The sequence below is a fragment of the Sarcophilus harrisii genome, chromosome 2 (genome assembly GCF_902635505.1).
Source record: "Sarcophilus harrisii chromosome 2, mSarHar1.11, whole genome shotgun sequence".
In the NCBI taxonomy this organism is placed as follows: Eukaryota; Metazoa; Chordata; class Mammalia; order Dasyuromorphia; family Dasyuridae; genus Sarcophilus; species Sarcophilus harrisii.
The window spans coordinates 105,488,528-105,504,294 of NC_045427.1; the positions used below are offsets into that span (position 1 = coordinate 105,488,528).

Sequence of the window (15,767 nt, forward strand, 5' to 3'; positions counted from 1 at the left end):
CTTGTTAAAGCCACTGGCTAATAAGCTAATTTCAGCTCTTAGTAGAATAATTAAACATTAATTATATAAAGTGAGTCACAATTGGTATTAACTTCAAATTGTAGAGAAACTGGAACCATAATTCATTAAGTTTCTAATAATTAAAATGTTTTACCTATTAAAAAGAAATGGCTAAAGACAACAAATAATTACAAAATAATGATTGATCCACATAGGTTTCCAGCCTCTCTCTAAATGAAGACTAAAACAGTTTAACTTATTTTTTTTTTTTCTAAGTAGAAATGAAGCCTGTATTTTAGACCTCTGTATGTTAGAATTAAGTATGCTTGTACTGTAAATGGATTCTCAGGAACTTTTGGCTAGTACTTCATTTACCTGCCTGATTTACTTTAATTTTTCAATTCAATTTATTTACCTCAATTTCTAAATGTGATTTTATGTTAGAAAATTAGAAGCCATAACTTACCACATCATCAATCTTGAGAATGCTTCGGACTGTTTCAGTAGCTAGGGTCAGAGCACTGACTGACACCAACAAAGGTTGAACTACTAGTTCCTCCAAAATGTTGGAAATTCCACCCTGGAAATTAAATTTTTTTTTCTTTTATTGTTTGTATTATTTAACAAACATTTAACAAAGGTTTGTGTTATTTAATAATAAATAACAGTAGTGGCCAGAAACTGGAAACTGAGTGGATGCCCATCAATTGGAGAATGGCTGAATAAATTATGGTATATGAATATTATGGAATATTATTGCTCGGTAACAAATGACCAACAGGATGATTTCAGAAAGGCCTGGAGAGACTTACACGAATTGATGTTAAGTGAAATGAGCAGGACCAGAAGATCATCATATACTTCAACAACAATACAATATGATGATCAATTCTGATGGACCTGGCCATTTTCAGCAATGAGATGAACCAAATCAGTTCCAATGGAGCAGTAATGAACTGAACCAGCTACACCTAGAGAAAGAACTCTGGGTGATGACTAAAAACCATTACATTGAATTCCCAATCCCTATATTTATGCCCACCTGCATTTTTTATTTCCTTCACAAGCTAATTGTACAATATTTCAGAGTCTGATTCTTTTTGTACAGCAAAATAACGGTTTGGTCATGTATACTTATTTTGTATTTAATTTATACTTTAATATATTTAACACGTATTGATCATCCTGCAATCTAGGGGAAGGGCTGGGGGGAAGGAGGGGAAAAATTGGAACAAAAGGTTTGGCAATTGTCAATGCTGTAAAATTACCCAGGCATATAACATGTAAATAAAAAGCTATTAAAAAACAAAACAAAACAAAACAACAACAATAAATAACAAAGCATTATTCCCTTAGCATAGCTCATTGAACCTGATTATCTCTTTACCTAAGAAGTCTTGGTTGTTATTGGTAAACACTGATTTCACAATTTTCCTCCTTCTTAAATCATTTTCTATGTTACGGACATTATTAAAAAAAGAATACCCATCCTTAATTCATTATTGGGCAAGGCTTTTTACCCAATTCTATGTATTTTTATGTCTCAAAATTTATATCTACCTTTCCATTTCACAGATGTTCTTATTAACTCATATAATCTTTTAAAAGTATTATATAAATGAGAAAATAGCTTTAGGGAAGTGATGAAATCCATCTGAAGTTAGAAATTACCCAGAAGAGTTGGCAGAGCCCTTTAGGGGCAGCTAGATGGCACAATGGATAGAGTATTGGTCCTGAAGTCATGAGGACCTGAGTTCAAATCTAGCCTCAGACACTTAACATTAGCTGTGTGACCCTGGGCAAGTCATTTGACCCCAAATGCTTCACACATACACCCCTCCCCGCCAAAAATGAGGAATCAAGGCCATCTGATTAAGGTTATTTTCTATTAACATCAATAATAGTACTAGACCTTTATCAATGTACACAAATTATTCTAATAAGCCTTCTAACTTTTGTTTCCAGTCCTGCTACTTTTATTATGACTACCATTCCAAAATCTGCAATGGTTTCCCTACAGAATGGCATCCAAAATCTTTCCTTACCCTTGCACTGACATCTATCATGTGGACTTGTTCTGTCTTTACAACTTTTTTTCCTGTTCTTCCAAAATAAAATCACTAAATAGTTCCTTTAAGAGGTTTTGTTTAGTTTTGCCTAGCTACATTAACTTCACTGTTTATACTTTTATTTTGCTTGTATACTTTTATTTTGCTTGACTAAAATTTCTTGGTATTGTCTCCAGATCTACCCATATTTCAAGATGCCACATTCTTAATAGTAATGACAATATTATTTATAGCATCTTCAAGATTTATAAAGTGCTAAAAAAAAATTATTTTCACAACAATCCTGGCAGGTAGATTCTTTTTTATTTTTATCTTTTTTTAAAAAACAGATGAAGAAACTGACACAGAGTTAAGAGTCTTCACCTAGGGATGTCACATAGCAAATATGTGTCTGGTTGGTCAAATCAGAATTCAGGCTTTTCTGACTCTAGTTTTAATGATTTATTCACTATGTCTCAGCTTCTTAAACTGGTTCATAATTTCATATGGGGTCTCATAACTGAATTGGGGGAAAGGAGGATAAAGTGTCATGAAATTAAATGTTTGATTTGTATGCCTATTTTAATTTACCTCTATATCCAGATCATGTAAAAATTTCTTAGATGAAAAGGCATCATGAAAAAAGTTTAACATACTTAGCACTGTTACTTAATTCTCCTAACAGGACTACCCACCCTCTCCTACATTGGTCCAGTAATCTTCATCTGCAGGCTCCTATCACCATTCAACGAATGTATTGTGAATCCCTCTTTCACACAGTTACTTAATTGACAATCTTACAGCTCCAGGTGCTTTCTCTACTTTTAAGACCAAATACAAATTCCTTTATTTTTGCATTCAAAGATTTACAATCTAGTTCCACCTATCTTTTTATATGTATGTCCTCCATTTTTCTATATACCACTGTATACACACCCCTCCTTACTGCTCAAGTGCCAGCTCCTACATAAGACATCTTTCCCAATCTGATATCCTCTTTCAATTGTCAGTGCTACCCTCCTTTGCACGTACATATGTACATACACAAACATACACACATACACCTACACAGAGTTTTCCAAATAGAATGGAAGTCCCTTGAGGAGAGGGATTATTAATTTTGGTCTCTTTATCCCAACAACTGACCTAAGGTATATGTAAAGGGCTGAAACTCTTGAGTTGATGCACTGAGGCGGACAACAGAGCACTTAAGGTGAACTACTGATTGGATAATACTCTATGGGCACATTCTTGGAAAATGGCCCTTCCCACTATTTCTGTGCTAGTTCAATCTTTTGGTGTATACGGAGAATTGTGGGAAGGATTAGGGGGTGGAGTAAGACAAGGCAGATTCACTTGGGCGGTGGAGTTGGAAAAGGAAGGTCATGGAGATCCTGTGTCTATTCCTTTCACTTCTACCCCTAAAGACCAAGAATAAAGACCAAGGACTTTTGCTTATCCTGACTCCAGCTGATTCTAAGGTATCCAGGGTGCTAACTCAGTCTTCACAGGTATAAACTTCATAAATGACTGCTGATTCAGGATGAATTCAAAGAGGCTTGGAGAGACTTACATGAACTGATGCTAAGTGAAATGAGCAAAACCACTTCAATAACAATACTATATGAGGATATAGTCTGATGGAAGTGGGTATCTTTGACAAAGAAAAGATCCAATTCAGCTTTAATTGATCAATGATGGTTAGAACCAGTTAAACTCAGAGAAAGAACACTGGGAAATGAATGTGGACTACTTGCATTTTTGTTTTTTCCCCCAGGTTATTTTTACCTTTCTGAATCTGATTTTTCTTGTGCAACAAGAAAACTGTACAGATGTGTACAACATATATTGTATTTAAGATATATTTTAACATGTTTAACATGTATGAGACTGCCTGCCATTGAGGGGAGGAGGTGGAGAGAGGAAAGGGAAAAGTTGGAAGAGAAGTGATTGCAAGGGACAATGTTGAAAAATTACCCATGCATAGGTTCTGTCAATAAAAAGTTATAATAAACCAAATAAATAAATAAATGATTGCTGATTGAATAAATAAATATTATTACCTTTCGGACATTAATCCCAGCAGTTGTCTCTCCCTGTGCATGCCGATTTCTTAATTCTGTTACAGTAGAAATGGGATTTAGGCCTGCATTTTCAGCTAGAGTAGATGGAATTACTTCCATAGCATCTGCAAAAGCACGGACGCAGTATGACTCCATCCCACTCAAAGTCCGTGAATATTCAGTTAAACGCAAGGCCAGTTCTATCTCTGGAGCACCACCTCCTGCAATCAATGCTCTGAAATCGACAAAATAGGTTTATGGCTAATTTTTTCACGTGGACTCAATTGTCCAAACATTAAGAGAACATCTTTCAAGTATTTTGCCACTTATAACTACTCAATAACAGGATTAAAAAAAAAAAAAATCCAAGTCTATAATTTCATCAGTTTAGGGAATTTGTGGTAAAGACTTTCTATCAATGAAGATTAGCTTAAAACTACACTAAACTTTTTGGGACAGTATGTACATATATGTATAAACATATTTAGATATGGAATTATTAACGAGTAAAACTTGACAAAATACATTACCTCTTTTTTACTAAACAACGAATGACACATAAAGCATCATGAATTGAACGCTCAGCTTCTTCAATCACCAATTTGTTGGATCCACGAACAACAATAGTAACTGTTTTTCCAGGGCTCGCACAACCTGTAATCTACAGCAAATAAGCAACATTATTAGCTACCCATCAGGGTGAAGAAAGCTACAAATTCAAACTTAATTACATACTTACTTTGAGTAGTTTGCCAGAACCATTTAAGTTGACCTCCTCTGCTAGCTCAGCAGAGCCAAGCATTTCAGGACTAAACTGGTCAATATGAGCAACTGGTTTGGTTCCAATGGTCTATAAAATTAGAGTCAAAGCACAAACATGTTTATGAAAATTCAAAATTTAGTTGATAACCTCATTTCATAAGAGTTCAAAAACCCCACTTACCTTACAAATAAATTCAATGTCTTCTCTTTCAATATCCTTAACCACCATAATCTTCATTTTGTTTAGGAAATGTAAAGCAAGATCACTAAGAGCATCCCTAGAATAAATCAAGAGTTAAAATGTCGTAAGTGAACCTGTCAATATCCGAAAAAATAATTCTGTTCAGCTACTTTACAACATTTTCTTTTATCACTTTAACATAAACAAGAAGTCATTCAAATAATTTAACTGTTCATCTAAGTTATTTTAACTGTTATCAAATAGAAAGAATAGTCCAAAATCCTTTGTAAAAATAAAGGCCAGGTGTCCAACACTAAATTGTTTTTAAATATAGTATAGATGATCAAAAATTAATTGGAAAGAAAACTTTTTATTAAGAGAAAATACTTTGAGTGTTATGATTACTTTGCTATTACAAACTTTATACTAATATACTCTAGTGCACTGTTGATTCATTTCAGTCCTGACTTTTGTGACCTCTTCTGGGGGTTTTCTTGGTAGACATAGTGGTTTGTCATTTCTTTATCAAGCTTATTTTACATTTGAGGAAACCTGAGACAAATTGACTTGCCCAAGATCACACAACTACTGTCTTGAGGCAAGATTTGAACTCAGGTTTTCCTGACTTCAGGTCTTGCACTTTATTTTACTGTGCCACTTCACTGCCTCTATTGATGTACATACTACAATATGTATATCCTACAAGGTGTATACAGGAAAATAATCTACATCACAATCCAAAGATACCTCACTATAATCTCTTTGTTTTACTAATGTGCTAAGGCCCTTATCTCTTTTGGCAATGCATGGCTAATACCAGAGAATGAGTATGAAGGCTGTCTCCACTCATCACTTGTCCTTCCTATGTGAATAGCCCTCCATTATATACATTATACATTTTTCTGAAAACATCGTTTCTACCTTTTCTACATCTGTGAAGTGTTATGGTTTGCTCAGTTATCTCACAACTCTACACTACCCCCTTAATAATTCTCCAGAATTCTCCATAGAATTCTGTGTCTCACAGATGGAATCCCCAGCATTAAAAGATATCATTTCAGGAAGAAGCTTGGGGTCAATTAAAAGAACTGTGCAGTTTCCCAAGTCACTCCAGTCCATAGTCCTGAGCTCAACTCATTGTTTACACATAGAGGCTTTCCAAGCTGTAAGTATATCTCACCAGGGACCTCATTTAGGAAGCTTTACAATATTTTTGGGTTTAATGCAATCAGCATATCATCTTCTAATAGAAAAATTAGGAGGAACTTAGCACTCATAAACAATACCTCTTTGGTTTCAATTCTGCCACTGTCAAGAAAGATGACCAGTGCAAACTCCTCAGGTGAGTATACTGTTTCAAATCTCACTTGATATAAATGGAGTTGTAAAACAAAATTAAAATTTTACATCTTTCAAAGAAAATCATGAAAGAGAATACAAAATGGCACCTCTAGTAGACGATATTCCTCCACTGGACAGAGGGTGTCAAGAGTTAAAAAAAATTAACTTTAAATATGAAGTTTTTGTGTTTCTTTGATCGTTTCAGTTTTGTCCAGCTCTCTGCAATGCCATTTTGTGGTTTTCTGGGCAAAGAAACAATGATTTGCTGTTTCCATTTCCAGCTCATTTTATGGATGAGAAACTCAGACAAACAAGGTGAAGTGACTTGCCCAGGGTCATAGAGTAAGTGTCTGAGGCCAGGTTTGAACTCAGGAAGATCTTCCTTATTCCAAATCGAATATTGGAATAAGTGCTTTATCCACTGTTATCATATAGATGTCTCATAAAAGATTCTTAGCTCAGATATAATGTACTGTGGGAATTAAATCCAGTAATTTTGATGGTCCTGTTGTGGTGGGTTTATCCAAGATTCAAGAAACATTTCTTAAGACATTTGGCTGTCTCATGAAACAGTATTTATTTAAAAAATAGGATAAATCCCCATGAATTCTAAATTCACCAATTTGCAGTTTAGAGAAGAAGGGTCAAAAAAAGTCAAACCCAAGGCTTCAGAGACACTCAAACTAAACGTAACTGTGAAGTGTTTAACAAAATGAAAAGACATTTGTGGTTTCCTAAACCCATTTGACACTACTAGTCTAAAGAGCCTATCCTTTGTGTTTTAATTATTTTTCACCTCTGAACTCTACTACCACTAAAATTAATGCCCAATCAAGGCCACATAGGAAGGATGAGGAAGCATATTACTCTTCTGATAGAGGAAAGATAAGATTCAAATAGTAGAATGAAACATATTTATGAGAGTGGCAAATGTGTGCATCTATTTAGACTGTGTTTATTCCTTTTTTTTTTTCCTTAACAGGGTAGGGGATATGGGGAAGCTAGTGATAATGATGTTTAGAGAGAAATAGAGAAACCGGATAGAGCTTTGAAAAGAAAATGTTGATTTTATACTTTTTCTACAGAAAGAGGTATGTAATAGATACGTGGTTTCACACACAACACTCGTTCTCATTTAGGTCAATTCCAATGGTCTGGTGATGGAGAGAACATTTACGAGAGGACTGTGGGGACTGAGTGGATCACAACATACTATTTTCACTGATTTTTTTGTTGTCTGCTTGTATTTTGTTCTCTTTCTCTCTTTTTTCCTTTTTGATCTGATTTTTCTAATGTATCAATTGTGGAAATTATAGAAGAATTGCAAAAAAAAAAAAAAAAAAAAAGCTTTCTCTCTTTTTTGGAGGGATTCTGTTATTTACACACACATACACACACGCACACACACGCACACTTAAAGTACACTTGTACCAGTTTTTTGTTCTGGACTTGATTTCTCTATACCGTTCATATTTTGTAACTGACACCTTTATGCCTATTTGCTCATAAGTCAGGTAGATGAATTCCAACTCTGAAATGCTGATCAGTCTTACTGAACTAGTTACCACTCCCATCACATTTTTTTCACATGTGTTTGGGAACCATTGAGTATGACTTTCTGTTATAGCCTCAGAAAGGCAAAGATGAAGTTTATTCAATTCTAAAAAGAGTTCTCACTCATTGTCTCTTTTTTTCCCCTCTCCATGACTTCTAACACCTCAAAATGTTAATTTTAAAGAAGACTATATTTCCTTAAATTTATTCACTAATTAAAAATTTTTCACCTAAAATTTTCGTAGTTTAACTATGAAGTTCCATTTACTAAGGGTTCCTTAAGGGGTTTATTAATAAATCAGTATCTTTAGCTGACAATTTTTAGCTTCTTTTGGTAATCACATATGAGAAATTTTGTCACTGATTTATAAATATTCTAGAAGTATTAATGATTCCCTCTGAGAGCCACCCTTATTTTCTAACTAGTTTTCATTAGGTCTAATAAGAAGGGTTTTGATAAAAAGTGAGAAATGTTGATTCACTTATAGTAGTACTAAATCAATTTGTGATTCTCCCATCAACAATAAACACAGATTATTATGCTATGAGATAACTCTTAAGATTAATGTGGTGATTTTATATATTTCTGCTTTCTACAGGGAAAAAAGGTACCAGAATGTGCATTTTCTGTTTTTAAAATGAAATTTATTATTTTAAAATGAACAAGTATTAATGTTCTAATTTTTTTTTTTTGGGGGGGGGGGAAATGACAAAAAGAAAAAAACCAAAAAACCCCCTAGTAACAAATTCTTAAATATTAAACAAAATAAATTCTTTTATTAGCCACGTCAATATGATCAAAATGTTTTGAGAAATAGCCTTTTATGACCTTTTAAAAAATTTTGCATCATCCAAATCATTTCCACAAACCAATATCTGAAAATTTAGAGTGGTTCTAGCTTCGCTTTTATAACTCACTATGGTATTATTTGAAATTAGGGTCAGGGAAAAGAACTCCCTGCCTGCAACATTGATGTACAGGGGAAAAAAGGAGCTGCCTTACAATTTATCTCAGGAATACACTGTGGAATTGGGACTGCCCTGGATCTTGTATTATAACTAACTACATGGAATTTTACTAAGATATTTTCAATTAGAAAGCAAAGTTAAGTTTTAAAAACTTAATAAGATGTATTTCATGTCACTTACCTTAGAATAGATTTCTGTATGAGGAGGACATTACACCCAGATTTTTTAATTTGCTTCACTAAATTGAGTATATAAGTTCTCTCTTCTCGCAAGACTCTGTCCATTTGAGCATAGTCAGAAACTACAATCTGATTATCCATCTGTTGAAAGGGAATATGAAAAACATGAATTTTAAGCTTTACAACATATATAAACAATGGTTGGTTATAATTAAATATTGTACCATAAAAATGTTGAGTTTGAGGAATTCAGAGGAACATGGTAAGACTTGTGAGGTACAATTGTACCATGAAAAAAATCCCTGGCTTTGGAGTTAGAAACTTATGATCAAATCCTATTTCTACTCCTATTCCCTATATGACCTTGTGCAACCACTTAATTCCCAAAGCCAGTTTCCTCAGATGTAAAATCAGAGGTTTGGCCCAGCTAACCTCTGAGATCCTCTACCTCTTAATTCTATGAGTTTATGAACTGATTACAAGAAGGAAAAAAAGCACAGTAGTATAAACAAAAACATTAAAAGACATCTATCATGACTTATGCTACCTTAGGAAACCATGTACCTTGCTTTATTAAGAAATTCAATTTTCTTCTTTTTCAAGTGGGAGAAAAATCCACTAATTTATGGCTATATAAATTCAACATAGAATCATTATCATCAACAACCATTTGTCAAGGGTTTACTAGCACTGTGATTAACACTAAGGACACAAAGAAAAACAAAAACATGGTCCTTACCATTAAGATCACATTTTACTGGAAGAGACAACATACAGAAACTATCATTTAAGATAACTAGTAATTTTCGAGAAACACTACTCTAAGAAGAAAGCACTAAAACATACACAAATTTAAAGTACACGGTAGTTAATAGAGTGACTTAAAGAATCTAAAATAAAGTCAACTTTATAGGTGTCCTCGAGTTTTGGAGATACAGACCACAAATGAAAAATGGTCAGGAAAAAAAATCCTATTTACAAGGAACAGAATTAGATCAAAAGGATGGTAAAGGAGCAGGGCATATTAAATTTACTCATATGAGAAAATCTAGGAACTGAGCTTGGAGAAGTATTTGGGACATGATCAGGGAGAAAGTAAGTTCCTTGAGGTCAGGAATCATTTTAACTTCTTCATTTTCATTTGTATTCTTAACACCTAGTACAATGTATTACACAATAAGTGCTTAAGAAAGAGATACAATCTTGTAAATATACTGTAGATCATTTATCAGGAAGAAGGAATTTACCAAATAGATCATAAATCTTGCATGATACAGTAATGACGGGATACAAACTATTTGGACATTTGTTGGACTTGTGCTAAACACAAAGCCAATTGATAAATTTTTCATTTAACTATAATTTTATTGTTTAAAATACAATAAAAGTCTTGAGATGAATTCTGAACCTAATTCTGTTCAATCAAGAACTGGCTATTGAAGCAGCCATTCCATCTTCAAATTTTTCAAAAGAGACAAGGAAAAAAAAAGCTAAGCATGATCCTTTAACACCTTAAATTTTGGGAAAGGAGATAGCAAAAACATAGGTAAAGTATCATGCCATAAATTATATATACAGAAAGTCAGTTCAAGAAGAATGGGAAACAGTTATCTATAATGAAATTCTGGCAAAATTAAAAACTATTCCAATGAGGAAGAAAAAGGAGAAGTTATCTGAAGAGAAATAGCTAGGGGAATTTAGCAACTTATTTTAAAAGAAATAAAAAGAGAACATTAGGAGACAGGACACGTACTCTGGTCCTATGAAAATACTGTCAGGAGTCCTCAAGACCAGCACAATTTTTAGTTCTGCATATAGCTCTTTTAAAGTGATGTTGGCAAGGAGATCAAAAGAGAAATGATGGCTGCTCCAAGGACATAGCAAAGCAACAAATCATGGAGAAGAAACAGCACTAATCAACTTTTATCATGTTTCTGTTTTCTCTAGTAGAGAATGTTCTTTGGATTGGAAAGGGTAAAAGAAAAATTTAACCATTTTCAGGAAACAAACTCAGATACATGAAGTTATGAGAAAGCTCCTATCTCTCCCTAATATTAAAAGTTACCAAGTAAAAACAAATGAAACTCCAGAGTACTGAAAGAATTTTACTCCCAGATGTGATTTCATAATGTTAAATTGTTTTTAACAGAAGTAGCATTACAAAAAAACAAAAACAAAAACAAAACAAAACAAAACAAAACAAAATAAAACCAACCAACTTTAGAATCACATTAAGTATGATCTGGGACATGTTAGAAAGGGAAGCAGGGTTCACTAAGACCCAATGTGTATTCATCAAGAACAAGCCATGAGAAATTAATTTCCTTTTTTTGATCAGTTTTTTAATAGTCATTTTTCAGTTGTGTATGTCTCTTTATGACGTCCTTTCAGATTTTCTTGGAAAGATAATAGTTTGCTATTTACTTCTCCAGCTCATATTACAGATGAGGAAATCTACAGAAAACAGGGTAAACTGACTCACTCGGGGTCACACAGCAGCTAAGTATCTGAGGCTAGATTTGAATTCACATTCTCCTGACTCTAGGTCTAGCGCTTTATCCACTGCGCCAGTTAGCTGCCTTTTCAAGTTACTAGACTGGTAAGTCAAAACAACCCTGTAGATATAGCACACTCAAAGAGTTTTAACTAAACTTTTCTTCAAAGTTTATTTTATTTTTGTGAATAGAGAAACAGGGTAAATGAGGATAGTAGTCATGTGCTTTTGCAACAAATCTGAGCTCAAGAGATGTAATTTAATATATCATTGTTACTTTGCAAGGAAGAGTCTAGGGGAATACTTATTCAATATTTCTATCAATGATGTAGATGAAACAATAGAACTCAAAAGGGTACTGTGTGATTAAAGCAGAAAACACAAATTACCTAGGGAAAAACTCCTTGAGAAGAACTGTTGTGAAAACTGAACAGCAATTTGGCAGAGAGTAGGTTTAAACCAGCATTTTATATTATACTCCACAATATATTCTACATGACTGTGATCTTAATATTAAAGATATAAAGATATTAGCAAGAGATCATGTACCTCTCACAGTTTTGGGTAAGAGATTGATTCTTTAGCAAACAAGAAATAAAGGCAATTACAAACGATAAAACACATAACTTTGATTACTCAAAACTGAAAAGCTTCTGCATAGGCAACAGGATCTTGGATAAGACAGGAAATGGTGAATGGGGAGAAATTCTTTGAATCAGTTTTCTCTGATAAAGTTTTGTAAAACAAAATATATAAATTATATATATATATATAAATATAAAATGGCTATTTCACAACAAATAAATGGTCAAAGGATACAGACAGTTTTTAAAAGAACAGCAAAGTATTCATGATTACATGAAAAAATGTTTCAAAGCAGAAATAAGAGAAATGAAACTCAAATCAACTGAGGTTTTTTTACCTCACATCCTGCAAACTGGCAAAAATGACTAAAAATTGCCAAGTCAATGCTGGAAGGCTTGAGGGAAGATAGGCACATTAAAAGACTTGGGGGGTGGGGGGCAGTGCTGTGAACTGGCACAACTCTTTTGGAATTATGCAAATAAAGTGACTAAAATGTCCACATCCTTTGAACCAGGAACTCTTATTACTGGGCTAATATTCCAGGGAAGCCATTATTAAGGAAAAAAGTCTCCACTTACTACAACTACAAAATATTAATAGTACATTACATGAGAGCTAATAATTGGAAACAATGTAGATAGAGGTCCATTGATGAATGACTAATCTTGGTACATGAAATATTAAGAAATGATGCAGATGAATACAGAGCAGCATGGAAAGTTCTTTATGAACTAATGCAAAGCAAAGGAGAACCAAGAAAACAATATACACAGTTATTTACAACGTGTAAATGGAAAGAATGATATACTAAAAAAATCAAAAGTGTAAAACTATAAAGATCAAGCAGAACTCTAATGAAGATATGAAGATACCTCCAAACCTGCCCCCTGGTGGAGGTGTTACATGTTGAAAATGTTTTTGGTTTTCCCAACAGAGCAGTAAGTTTTGTAGATTTTTTTTCCCCACTTATAACAATCCTTATTATATGACATATGAGATAGCTATAAGGAAGAGGATAGGGGAGGGATATATAGGGTACTATAATGATATAGGAAACGGCAATAAAAATTTAACTTAGATGAAAACTCCAATGCCATGATTCTTTATTTTGTCCTATGAACCTAACCTATTCCACTGATCAACTACACTATTTCTTAGTCAGTACCAAATAGTTTTGATGACCACTCCTTTATAATATAGTTTTAGATCTAGTACAGCTAGGACACCTTCATTTCCTTTTTTAAAAATTCCCTTAAAATTCTTGACATTTTTGTTCTTCCAGATGTATTTTGTTGTTACTTTTTCTAGGTCAGCAAAATAGTTTCTTGGGAGTTTGATTGGTATAGCACTAAATAAATGGATTAATTTAGGCTGTATTGTCATCTTTATTATACTCGCTTGACCTATGCAAAAGCACTTGATACTTTTCCAATTGTTTAGATCTGACTATTTGTGTGCAAAGTGTTTTGTAGTTTTACTCATATGATTGCTGACTTTCCTTTGGCAGATAGATTCCCAAATATTTCATACTATCGACAGTCATTTTAAATGGAATTTCTTTTTGTATTTCTTGCTATTAGAGTTTTAGTGATTTATAAAAATGCTGATGATTTATGTGGATTTATTTTGTATTCTGCAACTTTACTAAAGGTGTGGATTATTTCTAATAGCCTTTTAATTGATTCTCTAGGGTTCTCTAAATATACCACCATATCAACAGCAAAGAGTGATAATTTGCTCCTTCAATGCTATGATTCTCAAATTGGCATTTGAAAAGCTCAAAGCAAACTCAGTGGATGACAGTCATGACCCAAGAAAACTGGTTGAGATAATGAGTAAAATCTAATCTAAGGAGAAGCTAGTTGGTGTAGTGGTTAGAGCACCAGCCCTGAAGTCAGGAGGACCCAAGTTGGAATCTGACCTCAGATACTTAATGCTTTCTGGCTTCTAGGCAAGTCACTTAACTTCAATTGCCTCAGGGGAAAAAAAAATTCTAATCTAAAATGGAAATTCAGAGTTAAGTATCAAGTCCTCCACTTTGATTCAACTATACAACTATAGGATAAGGAAAGCATTGCAATATAGCAATGCATATAAAAAGGCTAGAGGCTTTAGTAAACTATTTCAGTATGAGCTAACATCATGACAGCAGTCAAGAATACTATATAAGTACAGTATTCAGAATAAGATATGCATCAAAGACATTTTCAACCAAAGAACTGATGCTTCAAAGATATAAATTGTTTGCTTGATCTCAGATGGCAGAACTTAATTAAGAGTTAAGGACAGAAGCTACAGAGGCAACCATTAGCTTGATGTAAAAAAAAATAAATAAATAAAAAAAATTAAAAAAAATCCTAAGTCCTAAATCTGTCCAAAAGTGAAATGGGTTTCTTTAGATTTGCAAAAAGGTGGAAGATCATTAGGAATTATTGCAGAAGATCCCCTTGAGGTATAGGTCAGACTATTAGATGACCTCTGAGATCATCTTCCATTTTTTTAAGTTTCTTTGATCATCTGAAAAAGATGTCAGGACAGTCCTTTTAGCTATCAAAATAATGGATGTTTTTACTTGGGTGTGAATAAAATGATATTTTAGGAGTGGGATGTTGGAAGAGATATAGATTCAACTACTTGTTTTTACTTATGTCTGTCATAGCAGTCAAGATGACAGAAAACTCAAGATAATTATTTGTGTTCACATCCTTCTAAATTATGCCTCTGGGAAATGCAAGAATTATGGCCTCCTGGTCAGAAGGTTGCTTGGCATATTGACTTTATGCTAACAGCATTTTCTGCAGGATAAAGACACTGGCATGATGTAGGCTCTTTCCCATTTATTGGTTCTCAGCAATCCATCTACTCAAATAGTGCTAACAATCAGAATAAGATTTACTTACATCTGTTTTAGGAGCAGATAAGCAAAATTGAATAAGACCAATCTTAGCTTTCTCAACTCTGGTTATACCAGTATTTGCCACCTTCTGGGTTAGGACCAATCCTTCCACCAGTTCACAGTCATCAATTGTTCCTCTAAGTTAAAAAAAAAAAAAAAAAAAAAGGAATGTTAAGTTTTAAATCTAAAAGATGTAAACTTAAAAAAATCTAGAACCTTTTAGTTTACATTGGCTCCACTCATATGTGTCTCTTGTCTTACTCCTCTAACATAGATGAAACAAAGAGAACAAATTCATAACAATCACTGAGACATTTAGAATTCTTAGAATGACAGAACCACCAAAAAATCCCCTATTTGTTTGTTCTATTGTCCAATTCCATTTTTTGTCATCAAAATCACGCTTATTTGAAATATTAACTTTGATTAATGAAAAGAATAAATATAGATTTTTCTCACCCAAGCTTCTTAACTATTTTAATGTCTCGAAGATCTACACTAGTAGCTGTGGTTGGGTCAATCACCTTCATTACGGCATCAACACTCATTGGAGAAAGCAGGCTTGAGTACTGAGATACAACCTACAAGTATTTAATTTTTAAAAAGATCAGCTTTAAAATATGTAAAAGAAAACTTTACTATAGACAAACAAGATAAACAAGGAAAAATAAACCTTTTGGAGAAATTTAAAAAAT

General features: G+C 33.4%; 1 protein-coding gene across 1 annotated transcript in view; it reads right to left on the reverse strand.

The window, feature by feature from the left end:
- CCT4 (chaperonin containing TCP1 subunit 4) overlaps positions 1 to 15,767 on the reverse strand; it is a 28,665-nt gene that overhangs the window by 2,361 nt on the left and 10,537 nt on the right. The window contains exons 6-13 of the mRNA XM_003758249.3: positions 15,532 to 15,653; positions 15,077 to 15,209; positions 9,099 to 9,238; positions 5,055 to 5,151; positions 4,851 to 4,961; positions 4,642 to 4,772; positions 4,112 to 4,346; positions 467 to 580 (exon numbers count right to left, since the gene is read on the reverse strand). Coding sequence (XP_003758297.1) covers positions 467 to 580; positions 4,112 to 4,346; positions 4,642 to 4,772; positions 4,851 to 4,961; positions 5,055 to 5,151; positions 9,099 to 9,238; positions 15,077 to 15,209; positions 15,532 to 15,653 — 1,083 coding nt within the window. The remainder of the gene's footprint in view (positions 1 to 466; positions 581 to 4,111; positions 4,347 to 4,641; positions 4,773 to 4,850; positions 4,962 to 5,054; positions 5,152 to 9,098; positions 9,239 to 15,076; positions 15,210 to 15,531; positions 15,654 to 15,767) is intronic.